The sequence below is a fragment of the Nomia melanderi genome, chromosome 1 (assembly GCF_051020985.1).
Source record: "Nomia melanderi isolate GNS246 chromosome 1, iyNomMela1, whole genome shotgun sequence".
Lineage (NCBI taxonomy): Eukaryota > Metazoa > Arthropoda > Insecta > Hymenoptera > Halictidae > Nomia > Nomia melanderi.
The window spans coordinates 34271054-34294808 of NC_134999.1; the positions used below are offsets into that span (position 1 = coordinate 34271054).

General features: G+C 53.1%; 1 protein-coding gene and 1 long non-coding RNA gene across 4 annotated transcripts in view; one reads left to right on the forward strand and one right to left on the reverse strand.

Moving 5' to 3' along the window:
* LOC143175071 (uncharacterized) overlaps nucleotides 1-23755 on the forward strand; it is a 172064-nt gene that overhangs the window by 27181 nt on the left and 121128 nt on the right. For both annotated transcript variants that reach the window (XR_012999690.1, XR_012999691.1), the window contains exon 2: nucleotides 10792-10820. This is a non-coding gene — a long non-coding RNA (uncharacterized LOC143175071). The remainder of the gene's footprint in view (nucleotides 1-10791; nucleotides 10821-23755) is intronic.
* LOC116430271 (uncharacterized) lies at nucleotides 6078-20569 on the reverse strand. 2 transcript variants are annotated; one of them, XM_031984158.2, is made up of 3 exons: nucleotides 20166-20569; nucleotides 19910-20095; nucleotides 6078-6250 (listed from the first exon to the last, which is right to left on the reverse strand). In XM_031984158.2, exons 1-3 carry the CDS (start codon nucleotides 20412-20414, stop codon nucleotides 6119-6121), a joined length of 567 nt encoding a protein of 188 aa, XP_031840018.2. In that variant the 5' UTR covers nucleotides 20415-20569; the 3' UTR covers nucleotides 6078-6118. The 2 variants fall into 2 exon arrangements, with proteins under 2 accessions (XP_031840018.2, XP_031840019.1); XM_031984159.2 differs by lacking the exon at nucleotides 6078-6250 and adding an exon at nucleotides 15867-18676 and having other exon boundaries at nucleotides 20166-20565.

Here is a 23755-nt window from a genome sequence, read left to right on the forward strand (position 1 = left end):
CGTTAAGACAGAAGCTCCAAGAATCCATTCTTCCCTATAGCAACAGAAGAAAATAATTTCATTCCTCGTCTCACGTCCCGGCGTGGTACCGCGAAAACATTATCCGAAACATCAGAAGCAAGCTCTCTAGCGAAGTAGGCTGGTGGCAGGCGTAAATTAACTATCAAAACCGGAAGCTCGTTGAAAGAGAGCAGGAAGGCGGTCGTAGACGACGGGTCAGCCACGAAGTAGAAGAAGAAGACGAGTCGGCTAGAGCCGCGCGCGCGGCTAGAGATAGGGAAAAGAGGGACGACGCCGCGTTGGTTGTCCTAAGGCTGTAAACTAAGGCGACCGCGTCGCGCATCCTTAGAGTGGGTGCACTTTGAGCGCGCACAGCTCCGGAGCTTGGTGTGCCGTGGCTGCTGCAGGCGGCGCGGAGAGAAGGCCATTGTGGGGCCCGTGCACCGCATTCACGGGAATGAATGCGCCCTCTGGAGCGACACAGTCTCAGATGTAAGACACAAGGAGCATAAAAGAGTTGCCATTATGCGAAGCTTAAATAACAGGCGAGCGCTCGCTCGCTCGCGCGGCCTGCCGCGGGTAGCTCTCTCTCGCGAGCGAGCGCGCGCGCCCGCGCACACACCGCCCCGGCCCGCTTAAACACGAAGAACTCGCCGTCAGTGCGAGCCGCTACACGAGGAAGCAGTTGCATTCTACGGCCGGGGAATTTCTATGGACTGTTTGTGGCGCTCCTGCCTTGTACGGCCACTTCTGTCCTCGGTGCCCTGCTCTCTTTCCCTCCTCGCGACTTCTCCTCCCCCTCGCCGCGGATTCCCTTCCTCCTTTTCCTATCTGCCCGTCGTCTTCGCCGGGCATCGTTCCCTCCTCCCTCCGCCATCTTTTCCGCGGCTCTCCTCGCCTTTCCAGCCTCCTCGTTTCTTTATTCCCCCGTCTCTCGTTCGGCGCCCGTCCCGTCGCCGCCTCTTTCTTCCTTTCTCTCCGCGAGTCGAGTTCCTCGGAAGCTGGCTTTCTTAGCTCGGCCGGATCGTCACCGGGCCGCGATCTCCGCAGACGTCTTACCGAGGCGCGTTTCCCGGCGAGCGAGGAGACGAGAGCCGTTCTTTCTTGTTGTCCACCTAGCCGTGCGTCCTCCTTGTGCCCGCGGCCGCGGTAAATGCTAATTATTGGAGGGCGTCGCGAGCAACGGATCCGAGCAAAGACTCGTTGCGGGGGAAGTGGAACTTCCGCGAGACGATGCTCCCCGTTCGTTAGGCTTTTCCTGTTGACAAAGGTGACGGGGTAAGTGCGGTTTAATCGGTAAGGGTCGATGTCTCGGGCTCGACCTGCTGGAGGGCGAAGTGGATGATTCAGAGTCGAAGGAAATGCAATTCATTTTGTCTTTTCGTGGTCTTGTCGCGATGGAAAAAGGGAGACTGTAACAGTGGAGAGTAATGAACTATGAGAAATTTGGGGGTGTAATAGTGAATGAAATATCAAATTTTAGTCTCTAGATTCAAAGTCCGTAGTTTGAGATTTGAAGATCCTGATAGAAATGGAACATTTCGGGGATAGTCTTATTAAATTGATCGTGATCGCGACAGGAGGCCGCCAGCTTCGGGGCAAGTAGAAACAACAGGTGTACGCCAGACGAGCCGGTCTGGTTACACGGAGCTTCCGATCCCTCAACCCCTTGACTCTCGCAACCCCTCCAGAACCCGCGGTTATGTCAGGCGTTGGCCTCTGGCATTGCGGTAGGTTCCCTCGTCCCTGATCCCAGCTCGAACCCTCTGCTTTATTCCGCATAGCGGTTACTCGTCGGTGTTGCATCCCTCCGCTTGATACCTTGATCGTTTCGCTCAGACCACGAGAACGTTAACGCGACCGATTTGAACACCAACGATGCGAACGGAGTTCTTACACCATAGAAGAAACAGAAACGCTGGAAGAAGCGTTGGCTCCTAGTGGCGATTAAGTACCTGTTTCTCCTTTCCCGTTTCTCCATAGAATTATTATGAATTGAATGAAAAATCGAAAGCTTTTACTTTTCGTAGAAGTTCCTAGTACGTCTAACTCTTTAATACTTCTTTATTTCTCTTCTAACCGAATTCTACGAGAAACATGAATGGCGCGATTGTGTTGCACCCAGCGTTCCCTTCAATTTAACCACCGCCGTCAATAGGGGTGAAGTATTAAAGGGCGGCCGGTTTAGCATCGTTCGAAATCTAAAATAACCCACATCGAAGCGTGCAGGTGTCTTTTTTCCGTTCTCTATACGTCGTTGGACGAGTCGATGGTGTAATGTGGGTGGTGGATCGGGTAGGTGCGCGCGCCCTTATTCGACTCTTTTGTCTAGGCGTCCATTCTCTGGCACATTATCAGGCCTATTGTCCCTCACATTGTTACCCCTACCCCGGCGTCTCATTGTTTTGCAATTTCCCCCACTTAACCGATACGACCGCCCCGCCGTCATCCCTTTCCTCCGCTAGCCACCCCTATCGCTCCGCTTTCGCTCGCCCCATTGCACCGTTCCTTCTCTCTAACCCGCTCTCTCCTCCACCTCCTCGCCTCTCGCGCGCACCTTGAAAAGCTAACGAGACGTTCGTTATCTTGTCCCCCGGAAACGCGTTTAAGCACACGCGCGTGCTGGCGAAATGGAAAACCCGCCGCGTCTCTCTCTCCCGTGACGCCTAAAATTTCGCGCGACCGCCGACTGCGTGATTTCTGTGTGCACAATGGCGCGATACAATTTTCGAAATGTTACAATTTTCGAAACCGCTCTCGCGGTTTCCCCTCGCGCGTCCCGCCGCGTCCTCCGCCTATCCGCCCGTATTTTACCGAACCGTTTGAGCGGGTGGCGAAGCGTACCGGCTGGCAACGCTCGAACAGTATCAGAAAGAGACGAGAGCGAAAAAACTGGGAAAAAAGGGGCGGGGGGACGGACCAGGAAAAAAAAAATAAAAGAGCAAGCGGAGCGGGTGGTTCCCGCGGTAATTCGTCAGGCGGCGGTGGAGGGAAAGTTTCGAAACGAGAATTTCAGTCGCCGCAGCAACCAGGAAGGACGGACGCCTGGAAAACAATAATTAGGAACGCCCGGTGCGCGAATCCGTACAACGTTCAGTCGAGAATATATATCCGAGCTTTCGGTCCTCCCTCTCCCTCAATCTCATCCCGTTTCTGTCTTCCTCCGCGCCGGGCGCCGCCGCGCGCGCTACTCACCCCTCCGCGCGCGAAGCCCTTGGAACTCCGTAAAATAGACAAAAGCTCCGCTGCCGAACAATTCGTCTATTCTACTGCGCGGTTACGAGCGAACGAGCTTGAGCGTATAACATATTCGCGTGGACTCGCTTTCTCTCTCTCTGTCTCTCTTCCTGCCCCTCACCGTTCCACGCCACCCTTTATCCGACACCACCCCCGCGCCGCCTCCCGTTTCTCCTCGATCCCTTTTACACGGCGATCGTCCTTCGTTCCGTGCGTGTGACCGAGGACACTGGCGCCCACACACGCGCCCGTCCACCCTGTACCTGTGTACACCTTTTCATCGCGCCGCTCCATTCTGTCAGCGCAGTTCCCAACTTTTAACAGGTTCCACGGACGGCAGACGCGGCTGTTGCCCCGGCTTCTGCCTTCCGACGATTCGACCGCGTCTTTCGATTATCCTGTCCTCGCCGCGCACTGTTTCATTTTCGGAAAAATGCAGTTATTCCGTGAACAGAGATAATCACACAGCTGCGAGTGTCTGTGGAACTCTCGATCTAACACGTTCACTGGTCGTCGGTAATTGCATGGTACTAGGGAATGATTGCAGTAAAATGATTGATCCCGAATAGAAGTACTTGGTGGCATCGGTAACTAGATAATAGTTTGAAAACTATTATACCAAGTAACTGATGTTTACTTCTATTACTATATGAAACGCCAGGTAACTCTCGTAACAGTGAACGCGTTGGAAAAACGTGGCAAGCTTCGTTAGCCTTTAGGATACAAGATTTTCGAGCAACGCTCGATTCACGCGACGAAGCCCAGAATCCTGACACGCGTGCAGGGTCCTCGCGGCGAGAGCGATTGCGCCTGTTAAATTCACATCGGCGGCTTATTCAGCGTCGCGAAGTCTGGATATCTCGAACAGCCGCGCGCGAGCTTTCCGCGAGAGGACTCGCATTGTACCGGTCGCATAGAATTCCCCGCTGAATGCAACCCCCTCCCCGCTCTATTCAGTCGCTCTGTCTCTGTCCCGCTACCCCTCTCGCTCCCACTGTTTTCCTTTCTTCCGCGCTTGTTTTTTTTCCATCCCTTTTCTTTTCGCTTTTCGCTCTCGTCGGAGCCTCTTTTTATTACCGCTTATAATAGCCGATATATCGCGCGGACCCGCTTCCGCGAGCGCGTGCGCCCGCCGCGGGGAAGATTAATAAGACTGACGCGAGGTATCGACGTTCGAATATAATGGGCTCTGAACGAGCGTATCGGGCATTCGGCTGGTATTTTCGTGACAGCGTGTCACGACGCCTCGTTTGTCACATTGCGAGCCATCGAGTTTTCCCCTCCGTCGCGCGCGTGCCGGCCCGAGCAGCGCGCGCGCTCGCCCCGCGCCGCGGAATTATGCGGCCCGATGCATAATTCCGTGGATGGTTTCGCGAGCGACGCGTACGCCGCGCCGGACGGCCAGTGTGATTCGCGCCGCACCGCAATCGGCCCTGACGCGCACGCCGATCAGCTCGCGCGTCCTCGTTACCGGTCCCGCGCGCTTCCATCTCGCCGCGGATCGCGGACGGATATCGCTCCCTTCTTTCCCCCGGAATCAATTTTCCCGCGGATTCATTCCGGACGTTCGTCGAGTTCCTCCCGACAGCTCCGCGATTTTCTACAATAGCGGCAAGGGGTGATTCACCCCTTCTTCCTCTTCGGCGTTTCCTTTTCACGCCAATCTCCACCGATCGATCGCGTTTCGCCGCGCGTTACGGCACCCGACACACGCGTCGTCGATGTCTCTTCGTCGATCCGCCGGAATGAGAAACACGAGACGCGATTACCAGCCCTAATGAGCGCGGATTTCGATGTATCTGCTGGGAACGGGCTGCTTTTCGGTATTACCAGGCTTTGATGGATTCGGGTAACTTCGGTGATTAGCATTCTTCGACGCCGCGGTTTCGATTGCTTTGCAAATTAAGAGATTTCGTTTGTAAAGTAATTCCTGAAGCGATACTATCTTGTTAACAGGACTATGGTTCGTTTGTTACGCATCGTGTAGAATGAATCAGCATTGATTCGCTTCGTGACTAATCTAATTTAATGAGACGCGAGAGGAGAAACTTACCGTTGGAAATATCGTGAAAGAAACGACGATTTATTTGGTCTCGGCCGGTTAACAGGTGAACGGTTTCATTAGAATGTCCGCGGAAAGGTTAAGTCGAGAGGAGATCGGGTCTGTGATCGAATCGAGCGTCAAATTCGACAAAGGTGGCGAGGCACTGAAAGAAGGAGAGAGAAGCGAGGCGGGCAAGGACGGGGTGGATTTCGGGGGTGGCGGTTATGGTAGTGGTCTGGTAACAATAGGTCGCAGTGGTGGTGGTCGCCACAATGCCGGCTTGCCTGACTTCTTTGCGTGTCAAATGACTGAAAAGCCGTGGGGAGTGCACGGGCGGTGGTTGTGGGTGGACCGAACGGATGGGGGTTGCAGGGCGGGTACACGGTGGTATGAAAGGCCGTGCTTTGTTTGGAAACAATGCCGATACTCGGCTACATCCTCATCTCCATTCTTCGCCTTGACGCAGCGCCGCTCCGAAAAGGGTTGCCTTTATTCATCCCTGATTAAAGTTATAGGTTATTTTCGCTCTGTTTCGCGGCGAAATACTTTCTAAGATTTTCGCCGCACCTGTCACCGCTCGCGAATTCCGCCGGAGCCCCTTTCTTCGACCCCGGGAAGCGCTTCTCGTTTGTTTCTTAATCACAATCATATTCCGTCGACGTTTCAATCCCTCCCGAGGGAAACTCTTTGATTATCGAAGAAGGGATACCTACCGTTCTCGTCGAAGGAAGAATCAACCCTTTCACGGCTTACATTTTTATTTCAACTGTACAAAATATAAATATCATTGTTTCGAACTTCCTCTTCCAATTCCTCGTCTTCTCGGTTCCGATCGGATCAATCCTGCGTCCAGTGTACGACGAGCTTTACGATATCCATTTTCCGTTCGCCGAAACATCTTTCGTGAATCCCCGCAGCGTCGGCCCGTTCTTCCGTTTCGCCGATCAAGCAGGGTCGTCGAACGAGCCCCTGAAAAACAGGGAATCGAGCTTAACGTCCCCGCGCAACAAACGCATCTAATTCGCGGTGGACGGCGGACTCGTTGCACGGCTGCGTCCCGTCGGAAATTCACCCCGACGCCCGCCCCCGGCCGGTTTTCTGGTTTCAAAGGAGTGGAGGAGAGGAGCGGATGGTAGTAAGCCTGGCCCGGCGCGGGAGAGGAAGGAGACGTCGCCGAAGGAAAGCTCATAACAAACTATTGAAAAGCCGACGAATGAAAAATCAATGGCACGGGGTGGGCACGGGCCAGGCCGGGTATATACGCGCGCGGCAGGGAAAGCTACAGGGTGGAACTTGGGGGTGGAGGCGCGGGGGTGGTTTGGTGAATGGAATATTATTGGGGCATCCTTTCACGCGGACTCGACGGAAGCTAGAAGACCTCATCTGGCGAGCTGTATGGATGCCGTTCGCCCCGGCAATGCCGCCTATTGAACCGTTGCCTCTATATGTAGGTATTTACACACTCGCGCGCGGCCGGGGATGCACACACGCGTGCTTGTTGCACACGAGTCCCCGTTGCGTTACACTAACACCTCGAACCGTCTCTCTTTCGTTCCCCCCGTCTCTCTCTCTCTCTCTCTCTCGCTCTTTCTGCCACGCTGCGCGCACACAGCGGAGGAATATCTGTAAATGCATGTATCGTCACGGGCATCGCCGCGTGTCAGCGCGTGTCCGTGTACGTTCTTACATTTCATGATTTATCACGCAGCTTTCAGCGGCCGCCTCAAAGCGTCCTGAAAGCGCGCAGATTGATAAAAGAAATAATAGAGGACGCGAAATAGAGGGACTCGATCTGATATACCATGGAAGAGGGGCAGGAGGGGGGAGGGGGACGAAAGAGTGCGAGGGTGGCTTGAACGGGAGACAAGGATTCCTGGGGTGGAGCGACGAAACGACGACGTCGACGAGGACGGGGATAGACGGAGGCGGATGAAGAGGAGTAGGAGCGGCGGAGGAGGAGAGAGGACGTTGAACGTCGTTCCTGCGGAACAGGGGTGGTGGATCCTTTCGATACGCTTCAGCCCGCATCCCTCCACCCCTTTCCTACTCGATTGCGTGTCTTTATACTGAACTGGCACGCGGGCTTTCCCGGTTCGCTGTCTTTTTCCGCGACACGTGTGCCCGCGCGTTCTTCCCTCCCGTAAACAGTGCGCGCACTCCTTCCTTCCGTCCGCGTGCCTTTCTCCAGGGGGTTGCCGCCGCCGTTGCTTCTCGTCGCTCTTTCATCGCGGAAACAATCGCGTCGCCGACGCGCCGAGAAATACCGCGTTCCCGTCCAACGCCGCGCGGTACGGCGGGGGGTGGGAAAAAAACGAAATTACCGCGTCGTTTGTTCGCGCCTCGAAACGCATTAAGGGTGGAGATCGTTCTCGATCGAGGTGGCGTCCTCCTCCCGCGCGTGCAAGTTAATCGCTTCGAAGGGAGGAGGCGTTCGCCTCAAGGTGCGCGCGCGACGAGCGCGTAGCGCCGTGTGAAGACGGGATAAAAGGGTTTTCGGGGGGTGGCGGCGGCGTGCCGTGGCGAGGAAACCGGCGGAGGGAGGGCGGCGAGGATCTGGAAAGCCGGAAAGTTGCAAATGGGATGAAAGGGGACGGCGGCTCGGCCGAGTGACAGAGAGGGAAGAGGGGAAAGACAAAAGGGGTGGTAGAGAACTGTGAATCCCGTGGCAGCATTGTCACTCCATTCGCCGGGGTTGCAAAGCCGGGGCGGTTCCGACGCCACCACTACCACCGTTCCTGCCACCACCACCAACCGGCGTATCCACCACCCGCGCCCGGCTTCAACCCCTAGCGAGCTAACCTTGTTTTACTGCCGTCTTCCGGATTGTCTACCGAATCGACCGAAGCAGTTAATTACTCGTTAATTTACTGCGCCGCGGTGTTATTGTTGTTTTCAGATCGGCCAGCGAGACGCCGCCGGTTGTTATTAACGTTATCGGACTGTCCCTTACGCGTGTCCGGCGAAACGGATCGCGACAAATGATTCGGGATAATTCTATCGGTTCTATCGCTTTTGTCCCGAGCGGGGCGCACGGCTTTTGTTAATCAAGCTCGATTGAAAATTTTCTTCGTATCCCTCCGTCATGGGGGATATTGTTACAGGCTGAGAATATTGCCCATAGAAATGACTACGTGCTGGAAACTAGAATTTCTGACCTAATATATCGAATTAGAGATTTTTGATTATTCAATGGTCCCCCCTCGTAACGAACTTCTATCGATACCATGAAGACATCGGAACAGCTGCTCGATACGCTCGCCGACGAGGGTGACTCGGTGATGTGACTCGTCGCATTATACAGTCATCAACCCTTCATCGGGGTTGTTAAAGCCCGCCCTTGGCGAGGGAGCGGTCCGAGCAAGCGATTTATCATTATCTCGATAGGGCAGCGAAGATAAGGCGGTCGCCGGGACGCGGAACGCGGCGAACGGTTCGATTCGCGCGGGGTGGTCGCATGATTTACTATTTCCTCGGCGCGAGCATCTGCTCGCTTAATTAACGCTTTCTCCGGTGCCGTTCCGAAGATACGTATCGCGGCTTGCGCGGCGCGACGAGCGATGAAAGAGACGCGGCTCGGAAACGTCAGCCGGTCGATGTAATTGTGTTTCGTGACGTGCTTTATTGCCGCCCGATAAAATCCGGCCGACGTGATTTCTTCCTATTCCGCGCGTTGATTTATTCGCGCGACCGACGGTTTTATTTAATCAGTCAGCGCGAGCGGAACGACTCGATTTATATTTTCCACGGCCGCCATAAAAATCCCTGACAACTCGGAGCACGCCAACATTGCCAGTCTGTAATTGTTTTCGATAAATCATTTATATTCTTCCCCGATTTTCGGTCGATCGAAAGCGCCGCCGAGCCCGACGGGGGATGGGACGCGATGCTCCGGCTCGGTCGTGTCACGGGTGACGGCGACGGCACCGTTTACACCCCTTGGAATCCCGACTCGTCACGGGGGTGCGCGTTAAGCGAGAACTTCTCGAAATAATGGCTGGTTGACCGCATTTTTCAATCGCTCGTACATGCGACGACTCGTGCGCCGCGGTTTAGGGCGATTACTCGCGGGATAGCATATTGCGCGGTAAGGGTGGATCGGATGGGAGCGTGTACGGGGGCGTGGTGGCGAGCCGATGGCGCGTGCACAGATTCACCCTCCGTCGTCGGCCTCTTCGCCGCGTTCTCCCACTTTTTACCGGTCCAATGGGAAGATAAAGTCTTGTTTCAATAGACAAGAATGCCACGGCTAATACGTTCACCCCGAAATCTCCGTATTTCTTCGTCTCGCATCGATACGAAACGAGTGTCCACGATAATCCATCGGAAATCGAGACACCGGGACGCTGGACAATGGGCTCTACATCTCAGGGTATCCGTGGGTGGACCGCTGCTCGTGGCCATCGACGCAGGGACCACAGTTCCGATCGAGGCGCAGTCAGCTATTATGTTTATTAAGTTGCCGGGATTGGGCTGATTCCGCGAGGAAAGGAAGCGGATCGGAGGGGTCTGAACGGTGAACGCGCGGGGTGGAAACGAGGATGAGCCAGGAGGTGGCTGCCGAGGGTTGGATGGTTTAGAAGCAGGGGGTGTATTGTGCCGAGCATTGTCTGCCCCATTGTGTGACATCACGGCCCGATAACTGCCGATAAGACCGCGGCAATGCTCAGCTTGTGTGCACGTGTACGTGCGGCCGTTTGTGTGTTCGTCCGCGGCTAGAAGAGGGCCAGGAAAGGAGAGAGGGAAGAGAAAGAGAGAGAGAGAGAGAGAGAGAGGAGAGCAGCGGAGCCAGATACGAAAGAAATATAATGTAGGTAGAGAAGAAGCTATAGAGCAGCGTCGCCCCGGGAGGAGGACGGCTGATGGAGGTCGAGTGACTTTGCGGGGCACTCGCCCCTTTATTCTTCCGATTCCTCGTTCCTCTTCCGCGGATCGAAATCGCATGCCGCCGCTAAACGCTCGTCCTTTGTGTCTCTCGGCGGCCCTGACGATAGAACGCTCCGCGGCGAGCCGAGCCGAGCCAACCCCCGAGCCTTGAACTCCAGCCACCGCATTCACCGATACTTCCCGGTTATTGGAAAGTGGATCCGGACGCGGTTGCGTGCCAACCTGACCCGCGATTAAGCTTTCAGCCACCTTACAACGGACGGAAGTAAGACCGACGTTCGATATTTCACGGGGAACATTCGTGTTCCCGTTCTCCGTGAGTTCTCCCGCGAGTTCTGTCGCGAACGAATCAGGGTCGACAGTCGTCCGATTGTGTCCGACTTGTCTTCATCGGTAAGCGAACACCGATTCGTTCGATCTGCCAGGGAACAAGACGGTTAGCAGGTTTCGACGGTCTTCCTCGACGAGACCCCGACCGAAACGCATGGCCGATCGCGCGAGCTTTTAAACGGCCGAGGCCGGTGCGTGGCGTCGCGGCACTCGGCTCCGCTCGAAATTCCCGGCAATTTCTCCAACTTCGCTGCTTAAACTCCGCCGGTCTCATTAGGACGTGATTTCTGTTCCAGGTGCTGGAGTCTCGGAGGCCCGTGGAGCGGTAAGTGCCACTTTCGCCCTTTTCATTCCAGACAGAGCCGCCGCGGGTGAGTAATCGTTTAAACCCGCGCGCCGCGGCCCGTTGGCATTAACGTCGCCGCGAGAGCCGACGAGCCGCTGGGAGACCGAGAGATAGAGAGAGACCCGGCCACGGTGGAGAGAGAAAAAAAAGAGTGTCATTGAGAACGAAGTACCCCGGTCCAGCACCCCCGCGCGTGCACCCACCCACCGCGGCCGTCCCGCCGTCCGACGTTATATTGAGCCAACACAGAAACGCGCATTCATGGCCGCGTGGCTACCGGCCGAATATGAATAACAATCAGAAACTATAACCCCACCCCTCGGCGATCTATATAATGCTCGTAATATATGTATACGGTGCCCTTTACGAGCGCGGGCATTTTTATGTTAATCAGCCAATCGGAGAACCGTCGGGGCCAACGCTCCACCGCCGATATACTGTCTCTCTCTTTCTCTCTCCCTCTCTCTCTCTCTCTCTCTCTCTCTCTCTCCGTGTTCACCCGCTCTCACCCCCGGTGTCTCAGTTCCATTGTAAATGGAGATCGTCGCTCGAATTTGTTCCGCGACGAGGAGACGCAGGGACGCAAGACACGCCGGGGGTCGTAAAGAAACGGACCACGAGGGTTGCGCGCCACGGACACCAAGGGATGATTGACCCGCGCGCCGGATACCGTTCGCCAGGGGTGACTTTTTCGCCCTAATACGGGAGCAGTCTGGACACGTGGGGTCCCGTCGACAATCTACGCGTCCAATTGATTCCGTTCGTTTTTTACGCGTTTCATGAATCCTAATAGCGCCGCGCGCGTCTGATTTCACTTGCAATTGTCCGTTCACCGAGCGGCGAGCTTAGTCTGGCTCCCCGGCATCGGCTCCGAGCGATGAAGATCATTTCGGCAAAGTGTCTGGAGCGATAAGCTGAAATTTTAGGCAAACAGGAGGTACGACCGATGAATCGGGAAGTATCAGCGCAAACCGCCGGGGTTCCCGTTTGAATTGCGGCCGGCCCAGTTCCGCGATTCTTCTTCCCCGGCGCGCGTCTTAGTTCCTCGATCCCGCGCTGACCGTTTCACCGCGGGAACGTTTCGAATATCCATGGAAAACGCGGTCGGGCTTTCTCTTGTTCGCCGGGCCATTCACGCGGGTTTCTTCACCGCCGTCTGGCCGTGTCGGCCGCGTGCTCTCCGCGGAATAGAAGCGGACGCGGCGCGGCGTTAACCCGTTCCGCACAATTGCGCCGACGATTTGTACGGATTTCAGTTCTTTCGGCCGTGTGGGCGCGGGCACGCAACACGCCCGCTTCGGATCGTTCGTCTTGAGAGCGCGTTGTATGCTATCCCCGTGGCACAGACGGAACGATAGACTGGAAGAGGGAGGGGGAGGGAGAAGGAGGATCGGCGTAGATACAGAGGATAGTCGGACGGAGGGAAGAGGATAGGCGAGGAGGCAAGAGAATCGCGGAGAGAGGAGAGAGCGAGAAAGAAGATCGTGGCTGGCCGTTTTGTGCGCGCCGCGCAAAAGATGCCTTTGAATCCTTAATTCCCTTTGAAACTCTCATTCTGGGAGCAAAATGGCGAGAACGAACCGTATTCTTCGGCTGAATGACGTATTGAGCGAGTTTTGTATGCCGTTGCGTCCGCGTGTGGCTCATCCGGAGCCTATGCCTGCTTATACGTAATACGTTCTCTCTTTTCTCTTGGTACGTTCCTTGCTCGCGAAGGAGAGAAGGCCCCGGCCCAGCTCGGTGTTGCTCTTTTTCTACGTTCCCGCCGTTTCAGCTCCTCCCCGTCTCACCGTCGGCCTGTTCTTTCAGCGTTCCTTCGTTCCGCGGGTCGCGTGCACCGCGTTCGCGACGATCTTTGAATCTTGCGAAAGTTTTCTTCGCAAGTCCTCTATTCAATCTCGCTGCCTCGCGACCAACGTCCGCCGCCTTTGTGTCTTCAAAGAGCCCGCGCGATTGCCGGGCCTTAATAAACTCCGGTTCGGGTCCTCCGCGGAGATTATTTTAAATATTTCAGGGGACATCTGTGGAGTCTGCACGCCGCGGAAGAATCGTGTCGCGATGATCGATCGTTTTAGGACAATCGAGCATTGAAAGAGTCGTCGATTCGTCGCGGGATCCGTTCCGTAGTCAGAGGTTGTCGTCCCGTCGCCGATTACCTGTCCGAGCCCCGTAATTACCCTCGTTATGCGGCGGCCCGAATGAAAAGGAGGGTCGTGGCCACGGATGACGAGGGGGTGAGAAAGGCGCGGCGGTTGGGTGGAGGAAGGGCGCGCCGGATCCGAAACTGACGGGAAGGGTGGGTGATCTTGTGGACTTAATCGGGCATCGGTGCTTACCTTCGCGAACAATTGACGTCTGACTTTGACGCGGCCTCTGACACTTTCTCCCGATTCTCTTTCCTTCCCGTCCGTTCTTTTGTTCGGCCGAGGAACCGGCTGGATCGGGGGGGCCGACCGCCGATCGATGCTTCCACGCCGGAGATCCCGCGACTTACACGGGAAAATTGTTCGCCAAGTTTTTTAACTGGATTTCACGTGGAACCGTTCGGTCGTCCCCGAAGGACTGGGAAAGACGATCCCAAGAGAAGCGTCTCGCGTGCCACCGGCTGCCTTCTTTTCAAGAAAAGATCTAAGGTTTTAGTAACGGGCTCTGGTACACGGATCGCCGCCTGGTTGCTTCTTTTTATTTCCAACGGTATTTTACAATTGCTCCTTTGAAAGCCGAATGGTAAATACAAAAGACGTTCCGTGAAAAGGGGAGCATTGTAGCATCTGCGCGATACGTGTTTTCGCGTCTCGGCCCGTTCTACTGGAGTCATGGTCAGACGCGGCTTCTGCCTTTCATTCCCCGAATATACATATTTAGTCGTTTTATGCTTCGATTATTCCGCCGGACACACGGCCAGACGAGCGTCTGCGTTCTCCTCGTCCGGTTCCCGTATCCGAGCGTACGATCCTGATGGTATCGGAATGAATCTCGCGCGCGTTATTTAAAATCATAACGCGCACAACGCACGAGCTCCGTAGCCCGAGCAACGGCGGAGCGTCGATGGTTTCAATCGAACAAAGCCGACGAGTGAACTCGTCACCCCCGGTTAGCGGGTTAACGAGACCGTTCTAAACCGAGTAGAGAATCGCGGCTCGCGTTTCGTCGTTCGCCAAGAGTTTCCACATTATCGGCCGGGTTTCCCCGCGGATACAATTTCCCCAACACAATTTTCTTTTCAGTCGCCCGAGCGAATCTAGCTCGGCCTCGGGTGGGTGGCAAATGGCGAAATGGGGAGGGCGAGAAAGAGAAAGAGTTAGCTTTGACGGAGGAACGAGCGGGTGGCTGAGGGCGGCGGGGGTTGGGGGCAGAGCAGAGCGCAGCCCATATTCGTGCATTGTGGCACGTTCCATCGCGTTCTCAACTGAACTGAACTCGACTCAACAGTGGAGGACACAATGGGCGGTATGAATAAGTATAACAGACAGACACCGGTACAGACAGACACAGGTAGCTCAGGCCGCAGTATGTGAATGAGGAACCCATTTGATAACACGCCTCCACAGCCACCCAGGTCCATTGTGTCGCTTCCTATTCAGCTGCTCTATGCCCTCTTCTCCTCCTATCCCCTCCACGCCTTCCTTCTACACCCCCTCGGCTCCCACTAGCGTTTCTCCTGCTACTTCCTCACCCCTTCGCCCGCTATCTTTCTCTCCCCTCCGGCGCCCTTCTGTCCTAGCAGGCTCGCGCCGATATCGCCGTGGAAATCTTATCCTGTCACCTACGGGCTGCACCTGTACGCGCGAAAAACCGCCGTCCGAGCGAGCCCCTCTCCCCCTTGTTGCCGAGTTTCGGTGTCCCTTTGACTCCCCGGGCGCGCATCCGCCGTCCGGAACCCGAAGAGTTTGCACGGCGAACGGGTTGACTCGGTTGAATCTTCTTGATAGACCCAGCTTCCGGCGAGGAAACGCGGAAAGCTGGCAAGATGAAAGGACCTTCTTCCTCGCGGGTATCCGGCTCCCGTCGAAAAACGGGGCAACGTGGATACCGTCGGTTGAATGCAATTTTTATCTGTTCCCCTGGTTAGTCGCGTTATTACTTTCGCGAGCTTTACGGCCTTGTTACGCGGAGATTGGCCTCGCGATAGGTCCTTTGGCGGATAGCAAGGCGGTCCGCTAAGAATTTTCATCACTTTTTACAGTCGCGATCCACGGCGCAGCCTTCCGGGCGGGTTGACGATTCTTTTGACGTTCGAGTGGGAGGTTCGCGCTCTCCGCGGCGTCCTGCACGCTCGGCCGGGATGCGTCTGGCGCGAAAGGACTTCGGTCGATCGAAAAACCGTCGGTACACGGCGGAAACGGGAATGGCGCGCGGGTGGCAAGTCGCGGGGAATATTTATCCAAATTGAATATTCACGCGCGACGCGGGCAGAGATTTCGCCGGTGAAAGCGAGTTTCCCGGGACGCGTCGCCGGTACGAATCGATTTTCCAGTCAATACCGATTCGGTCCAGTCCGACCTGGCCCGCCGTTCGAATCGGCCCGTCAACAATGCTCCGATTTTCGGGATCTCGGTAGCATAAATAGCAAATAGCGAAGGTCCTGTAGGTGTGCGGTGTTCCCGTGGACCAGCGAAACGCGAGCCATCCGCAGGTCTCTCTCTCTCTCTTGTTCTCTCTCCCTTTCTCCCTCTCTCTCTCTTGTTCTCTCCGAGCTAGCTCGGTACGTACGTGTACGTTGTACACCGAGTACCGACAACAATGAGGCAGAGACAAAGGCCAGGTACAATGCTGATGTTGAACTCGACTGATTTCGACGATTTTTGGCCTTTGCATGTGCATCGCGCGTTACTCGACAATGATTCCCGCATACGTAATCATCGGTATGGGCAGGGAAGGCTGGTACACTCGCGGAACAGTGGCTCTCACGCGCGCCCTCTTTTTCCCTCCGTCCATCGCATCGTTCGGATCCGCGCGCGGGTACACACAGCCTCGTATCCAGCGTCCCGTCCCGTCCCGTCCCGTCCCGTCCCGTCCCGTTTCGTTCCCGACCCGTCCCGTCTCTCTCTCCGCAGCCGCCCTGCCCCCCGCGCCACGTCCGTGTCCATCCGGGGGGCTTTTCAATGCTTCTCTAACGCACAATGACGCCACGCCATCGCGATTCCGCGAGCCGTTTATCGGTTTAAATACCAGCACAGGCCGGATAATAATAATTGTAAGCGATAGTCGATTTATGCCCGCAAACCAGCCGTGCTCCTAGCCACCCCCGGCTCTACAATGTATCTAATCAATGGCAGTTAATGTCAAAGCGACGCGGCTATTTAAATGTGAAACTGATAATTACGCGGACCCGGCCGGCTTAATATTCTCCGACGGTTCCGCGGGATTCTCGTTTGCGCCGCTCTTCTACCGCGGCCTCGACTAAGAACTCTGATTATCCTCGATTGCGTCCGCTGGTCTTTTCGCAGTTATTCCTGGATCGCTTGAACAATCGTAGATTCTATAATTTCAAGGAATCAACTCTGCTATGAGCCAATTCTCACTCTAAGCTAGGAAGTTGGATACAAGTTTGGGAAATCTCATGGAAATTCTCTACTTCCTTAGGACCAAGTTTCCACTGGTCTAAGTCACCCTGTCCGCAGATTTCTTGAAACTTCCGTTTCCTAATTATCCAAAGTCTGCACCCTTTTTCTAATCATCCAACGAACAATCGCTCATCGTCGAGAAAGGTCGCGATCGTCGAAACGACTTCGTCTCATCCAACGAGCGTGGTGTTGGTCCTCGGCGAACAGCTTAGCTGCTTTCTTTCCCCGATGGTTTTTCGAGGATCGCGAACGAGGGGGGCCGATCGATTGAGCACCCCTGACCGCACCTGAATAGATACATTGTGCCGGGGCAGCCTATTGACGGCCGATTGTTCCCTCAACAATAACAACAATATCTGAATAGTCGTCGTGCACATCTCTCGCGCGTTGCACGCACCCACGCACGCACGCACGCAATACACAGCACGCCCGCCCGCGTGCGTACATCCCGCGACGCATGCTCTCTTCTTTCTCTCCGCGCGTCTCTCCGCCCCTCTCTTCGGCCCCTGCACCCTTCACACGTTTGTCTCTTTGCGCGATCGCACGTACACACTTGCGGGGTGAACGGGGGATCTTGTTCACCCCATGGAAACGCGGCTGAACATTGGGTCAATGAAAGATGGAGCTCAACGTATGCGTTAATTATGCGAGAATTGCGTCTCTTATCGTTGCCGAGTATCGTCGTCGATCGTGCACAAAGTGGCATACGTTCCCCCTTTAACCCCGTCGAAAATTCTGCGTTAACCGGAAGAATTATTTTTGCAACGTTGCGCAACGCCGCCCGCTGGGAACGGTTTTACACGGCAGTTAACGGGGAAGAAGGGATACTGGGAATCGTTAATATCGAGTTTCCAGCGTTGAATCTTAATGATTCATCGATCGTGTCGCGGTGATGAATGAAAATCCTATGCTTAATGGGCATCAGTGAAATAATTGAGCGTAACGCGGCGGCGCCCGTTGTAAAATATTGTTTATTACCCGCTTATAAACAATGGTCAGTAAAGACTCTAGCGAAATGGCTTCGGTACAATTATTACAATACTCCGCGAACGCGCGTTACATTTATCGTGAAAATGTATAAGCCAATTATAATTATAGCGCACTGGTCGATTCCTCGTAATATTATAATAGGTCGGGCCGCGTCGTTGCGCACAAAGCGGCGTGTTTAATGGTACGCCACATAATAATTCGATTTCGCGGAAAAAGAAGGGGAGCAATAACGGAGAAAACAGATTAAAGAGAAAAGTTTCGCGGCCGGATATTACGAAATTTCACGTCGATCAATTGGTCAGCGCCAACGATACTCGATGAAAACGGAACGCGGATACTTCGCCGAGCAATTCTTTCGTCTTTCCGGTGTCCTCCTGAAATCTCGTTGATCTTCCGACGTCAAACATCACGGTGAAGATCGCTGGAGACGCACCGAATCGTTTTATAATATAAGTAGAAACCTTCTGCAACGTATAGACAGCACGAGAATGGTCATTACGTTTTGTGAAATCACTATCCCATAACAATAATTTTCTAATCGCTCGACGAGCACGTTTCTCGATCGCGGATCCACGACCGAACGCATCGCTCGAGCCGATCGCTCGAGCCGATCGCCTGGTATGCACGAATTGCATAGCAAAGGAATTTGCGCTCCTCGACGGTTCCGCGTTTTAAAAACAAAAAATGAAAGTAACGGTCGTATCAAAAATGAACAAAAAAAAAATCAAAACAATGAAAACAAAAACATCGCAGCCCATGACCGGCTGCCCGATACAATCGACATCGATGTAATTGTCAGATACACGATAGAGGGAGAATCGGTTACAATCGCGGACCGATCGCGATTAATATCGTGCGAAACCGGCGCATCATCGCCGAACAAAAATCGGGAAATTTTTATAAACGGATCCGCGTCGATTGTATCTGACAATCAATCATCCAGTCAGCGCGGTACCGACGCTCGCGGAAAAAAGAGACAGAAACTTGCGTACAAATTCGTTGTATCACGCCCCCGTAACGATACGCCGTGCGTGGTTACCATTCGCCCGTTTTATTCGTTCGCGTTATAAATTAGTACGATATTAAATACTCTCCGCGCGAACGTTCTTACGTTTCGTGTTGCGGTTGCGTTTAACTTTTTCCAGCCGGTTACCGGTTTCTGGTGTCTATCACAGTTCGTTGTTCGCGACGTCTTCCGATACGTCGACGATTCTCGAGTCGACGGCGTTAAAATAGGTACGGCGACGGTTCGGTGAAGTCGCAGTCTTTGCAGTTCCTCTGTAACACATGGGCAAACGTTTCTTTGGCAGTGGTTCACTTTGTCGACGCTTTCGCGAGTGATAGTCTTAATTCTTAGAAAAATCGAATGCGACGATTCTTAATTGATCAGTCCAAGTTTCGATGTAGTCTAATTTAGGACGTCAAACTTCTCGTTTAATCGTTCGATGATTTATTGCCGCGCGTCGATGCTTCGAATTGACGGAAGACCACGCCTTCTACGATTTTATCTCCGAACAAATGACCAAACCGAATTGCCGCGAGACGATTTTGTTCGCAATGTTTTCGAGTCGCTGGAAATGTCACAGTTTTGACGCAACGGTACCGGACTGACGGAATCTGTCAGCCTCGCCACGATTCACGGGGTTCCGTTGCCTATTCCTCATAATTCACTGAATCATAATTAATTTCGACGGATCGTGGTACCGGAGGAGACAAATTGACCATGCAGAATTACTTAACGACACGATACCGCCAAGTTCACGATAAAATCAAAGATGTCAGGATATCTGGGCTCATGAATAAACTTCCGAAGGTAGTTACTCGCAACAAAAATATTCCGTAATCCCCGGTAACATTTTCCTCGTTCTCCAGGCTATAAAAATGGCGTCCCTGTTGGACCGCGTGCCAACATCGTCCGTAATGAACAAATTGTCAGCGGCGGGTTCAAGAATCATCCAGTTCCCTTACGATCATTACTGGCGGAAATCCCTGAACCCGAAATATTGGACCGTCGGCTTGATAGTCTCTTTACCGGTATTCTATCAGTTTCAAACGATGACGAACCAGACCAAGTTAGACGTTCCTCGAAGGAACGCAGAGGCACAGATGGAATCGCGGCGCGAGGAGGGCGGAGGGGAACATAACGCGCAGCAGAAAGTGATTTGAGCGGAAACGTTTTCGAAGACACACTTGGTGCTTCCTTTGATGTGGCTCTTAGCGTGGCAGAAAGAGGCGCGAGTGATTTACGCTTGGTTGTCGGAACACCTTGAAATTCGGTTCTAAATTGCACGGAATAATTTCGTACCTAGAAATACTTCGGATACTCCAGAGTATTTCTTCGATAACTATAGTAATATGTATCGACGAAGTAGCGTAATTAGATACTTAATTAGTATAGAGTTTCGTACGATCGCGAGCGAACGATGTAACTTTTGGTAAAATGTCTGTCTCAAATTGTCCTCAGATCGTAACGTCGCGACAATAAAACAAAATGGATGAAAGTTTACTCACGGTAGGATATTCCTCCGTCAATCCGTGCTCTCCGAGGCGGTAATACACCGACCGGTTCTCCAAGAAGCTCTTGAAGTCGGATCGTGGCATCGTTGGGATCCTCATTTGCCAGAATGGCTCCCTGATGTTTGCTCCGAGGTTCAGTATATCTCGCTCCCTGTAGTAAATGCGCAGCGGTGGATCGGCCTGGGGAAAAAAGCAAGTCTCAATGAAAACGGATGGTCGGGAAATTTCAGTCCGCCCGGTCGCAACTTACACTCTCCTGTTTTCTCAAAATTTCCTCTGCGGGTGTGTCCGGCCTACTAGAAACTGGCGTTTCTTCCGGTGTCGTCGATTCGATAGAAGGCGTTAGGCTGGAGACTCCACTCGATTCGCTGCTGATGCTCGGCGAGATCGGTCCGTAGCCAGTCAAACATCTGAAACCTTGTTCGTAGAGCATTCTCGTTCTCAAGCAAAACTGCTCAGGTTCTAAGCCAGACAACGGCAAAGCTAACGATAGGGCCATTCTGAAGTCTTCCTCTTTTTTAACTGATTCGCAGAAGCTCTGTAATATCTCGATTTCCTCGTTAACGTCACTCGATTCAAGACGATGCCTCGAAGAGCTGATCGAGACCGTTAAGACGTCGATCGGCAACTGATCGAATGTTTGGACGTTCTTCTTCTGTAGGATTCATTGTCTCGCGCGTTTGTGTTTACCGCGTGTACACACTTTACTGCGATGGTGTTTGTACGTAAACATGACCTTCTTGATTCGAATTTGAATTAGGAATATACTTTTAATCGCGGTATCGGCGTGCTAGGAGTATTGTGATCTTCGTAACTGTCGGTCGAATATTGTAAATGCGAAATCGGAAGGAATCCTTTAAGTATTAAGATACATCGTTTCTCAGGATTCAGTTATATTTTGCTTTCGTACTATTGCTTGCAACGTTGCTCTTTATTCTTTCTAACAGCGGATCGTTTTAATTGATCTGTAAAGTACAATAATTTAGCAAAACTGTTATGTACCATGATACAAGGATAAAGTTGCGCTGCAACTTGAAGCTTTACCGACATTGGCTTTTTATCTATCGTCGGTAAAATCGTACTGCCTCGATCGTACCGACGCCAGCTACATTCCCTGCAGCTGCAACGAGGAACTGCATCGACTGTGCTGCAGTATTTCTCCTTATCGACCGTTGCACATGTGCAGAATCATTTCAAATTACTTCGCTCGTACGCTTTGTTAAAATTTCCCAGTTCTATTTTACAATCTCTCGCGTTAGATTGTTGACATTATTATTCGGAATGTTGCTTATTCATAAAATCCATTGATCAATTGTCCTCCACGTTGCATTTGTAATTCCTGTCTGATGGTAACGTAGGTCGTCCTGTATCGACCTTTCAGCGACCTCCATGGGTTGCTGGGGTTGGTTCCCAGATGGCTGCAAACTTGAATTCCCCCTTTAGTAAATCAGAGCTGGACTTTCTCGCTAGTGCCCGTAACCCTTTCAGTTAGTATATAAGGAAGATCCACGAGGTTCACTTGCGTGGTCCGGTGCTACTCAGGGATGTCAACCAAAAGAAGACTTTCCAGGGTTTTCCATTTCCAGCAGGTGGATGGAGACAAATCGAAATAGGCTTTCCAGGGGCTGGGGGTGGTTCTTCATTGGTGGGAGTTTCCTTCTCTCTCTCTCTGCAATTCATGCATCGAATTTCTTCAACGCTCCACCCTCTCCGACACACACACAGCACACAGAGGGGTGGAGTGGAGATTATTAGAAGTTGAAAAAAGAATTCCTCCAACCTCCTACAGATTTCCGGAAAATTGTTGCAGCATCAGCGACTTTTCTACTCTGTCTCCAGGACGAAGTTAGGCCCCTCACCCAGTCTCAGTGAGGATGAAAAAATCCCGACCAAGTTTCCGCCAGAAGGCGTGGAAAAAATCAAATCCAACCAAGGAAAAAAAACGGTAGCAATAAAATTCCGCTCCTCCTTTCCATGTTTGTTCCCCCTACCATCTCACCAAAACATGGTATTCAGTGCCGACAAACAAAGAAACACACAAAAAGGAAAAAATACGCGTTCTAAACTGTAGTAGTAAACGCAGTACGACCACTCTTTTGCAACCATATTTTTGCAAAAATTTTGATTATTCATCATACATACATGGTAGTTTTTTGTTGGATCGCTATACCAATCCGCTGGACCAATCTAAGTAGAAGCATACTTTACGAACTCAAACTCCTTTCCTCGAAGTTCAAGTCAATTAAACTTTCTCCTAATAGAATCGTAGGTTGTTTTTCTACAGCTATTATTTCGTGCAATATTCCAACGTTTTATTTTATTATTCCCCAGCAAATGTGAGTAAATTCGAGTGTTCTCACCATTCTTCCTCGTAACACATTAAAAGTTCCTGAACTGTGAAAGATGTTTACCTTCGGAAAACGTTCCAACACCTAAGCATCATCGAAAGCAACGTCGACACGACGATAAGCATCCAAAAATGAAACTTATACATTATCCTCGAAAATAGAAGTTACTACGAAGACAGACGTAGCGCAGGATCCTCGCTCGTACATTATGGCGTACGATCTCGCGAACTGGCTGACCGCGTATACCGGGTGTCCGATTCGCGTTCCCGAGGCTCCGGCGACCCATCCGGTGGCCCTAGCAACGCACATGCGCCCTTCTTGGACTCTCGTCTCTCCAGTTTCTCTCTCCGGATGGTTGGGGATTGGCCCGGAGTAACACCCCCTCATAATGGGTTCACCCGTCCGCGCTGAGCGCGGGAGAGTGGCCGAGAAAGAGACGGGGCGAGGGCAGGAGGGTGCCGGAACGAGACGAACCGATGGATCAAGCGAGAGAGGAGACTCGGCCGGAGCAGAGAACGAGAGAGAGAGAGCGAGAGAGTCGAAGACCGAGCGAACCAGCCAGAGCGAGAGGATAGAAGACAGGGCGAGACGGGAGGGAAGAGGGCAACGGAAGCCATATTGATTTCCCTATGTTTCCCCGTATTGTTACTATAGCGCCCGGTGAGGGCGCGAGGAGAAGGCTGGTACCACCCTCGTCAACCATCCCGCGGCATCCACCCCTCGACAGCCACCCCGCGCAGCCAGCCCGTTCTGTTCTTCGAACCCGACGCTCGGCCCGACGAGAGACAGAGAGAGGGAGACTGTGTGTGCCGGTGAACGCGGATTCTCTTCCGGTCTTTCGTTCCTTTTTCCACTGCTCTTTTTTACTGGTCTTGTGTCTCGCGCACCGGGATCTCTCCTACGCCAGTCTCTCCTCCAGTTTTCGGTATCGCTTAGCTTCCTACGCCGCGACTTCGGAATATTTAGAGCGTATATTTTTGTAAGTTTCGTCAAGACGTTCATTGATTCGTTTCGAATGGGGCCAGTTTAGAATTTTAGCTTGAACTTCGATCGGTTTCTAGGAGGAGAGATCTCGACGGTATCCCGCAGAATATTCCACCGTGTCGCGATCCGCTCATCAACGAGACCGTCCAAGGCACGCAACGCCATTCGTGCGTCGCTTAATATTTCTCGTAATGTCGAAGCGGCCGACGGTTCGCTGCCACGGAAGGCAGGAGGAACACACACCTGGGTGGTCCATGCACGATATCAGCTGCGAAACTTCCCAGACGTCCCGGTTTTCTGCGTCCTGTCCTCCGCTCTCTTCGGGGAAACGAACCGGGGCAGAGAAAGAGGGGTGTAAAAAGGACCGAGGAGCGAGAGCGAGAGAGAAAGGTCGAGGGACACGAAGGGCCAGAAAGAGGGATGAGGATAGTGAACCGTGTGGTTGTTACCTAGTGATGCATGGCTCGGTAATAGCTACAATACAACCAGCTTACAAGAGGGGTTCCGT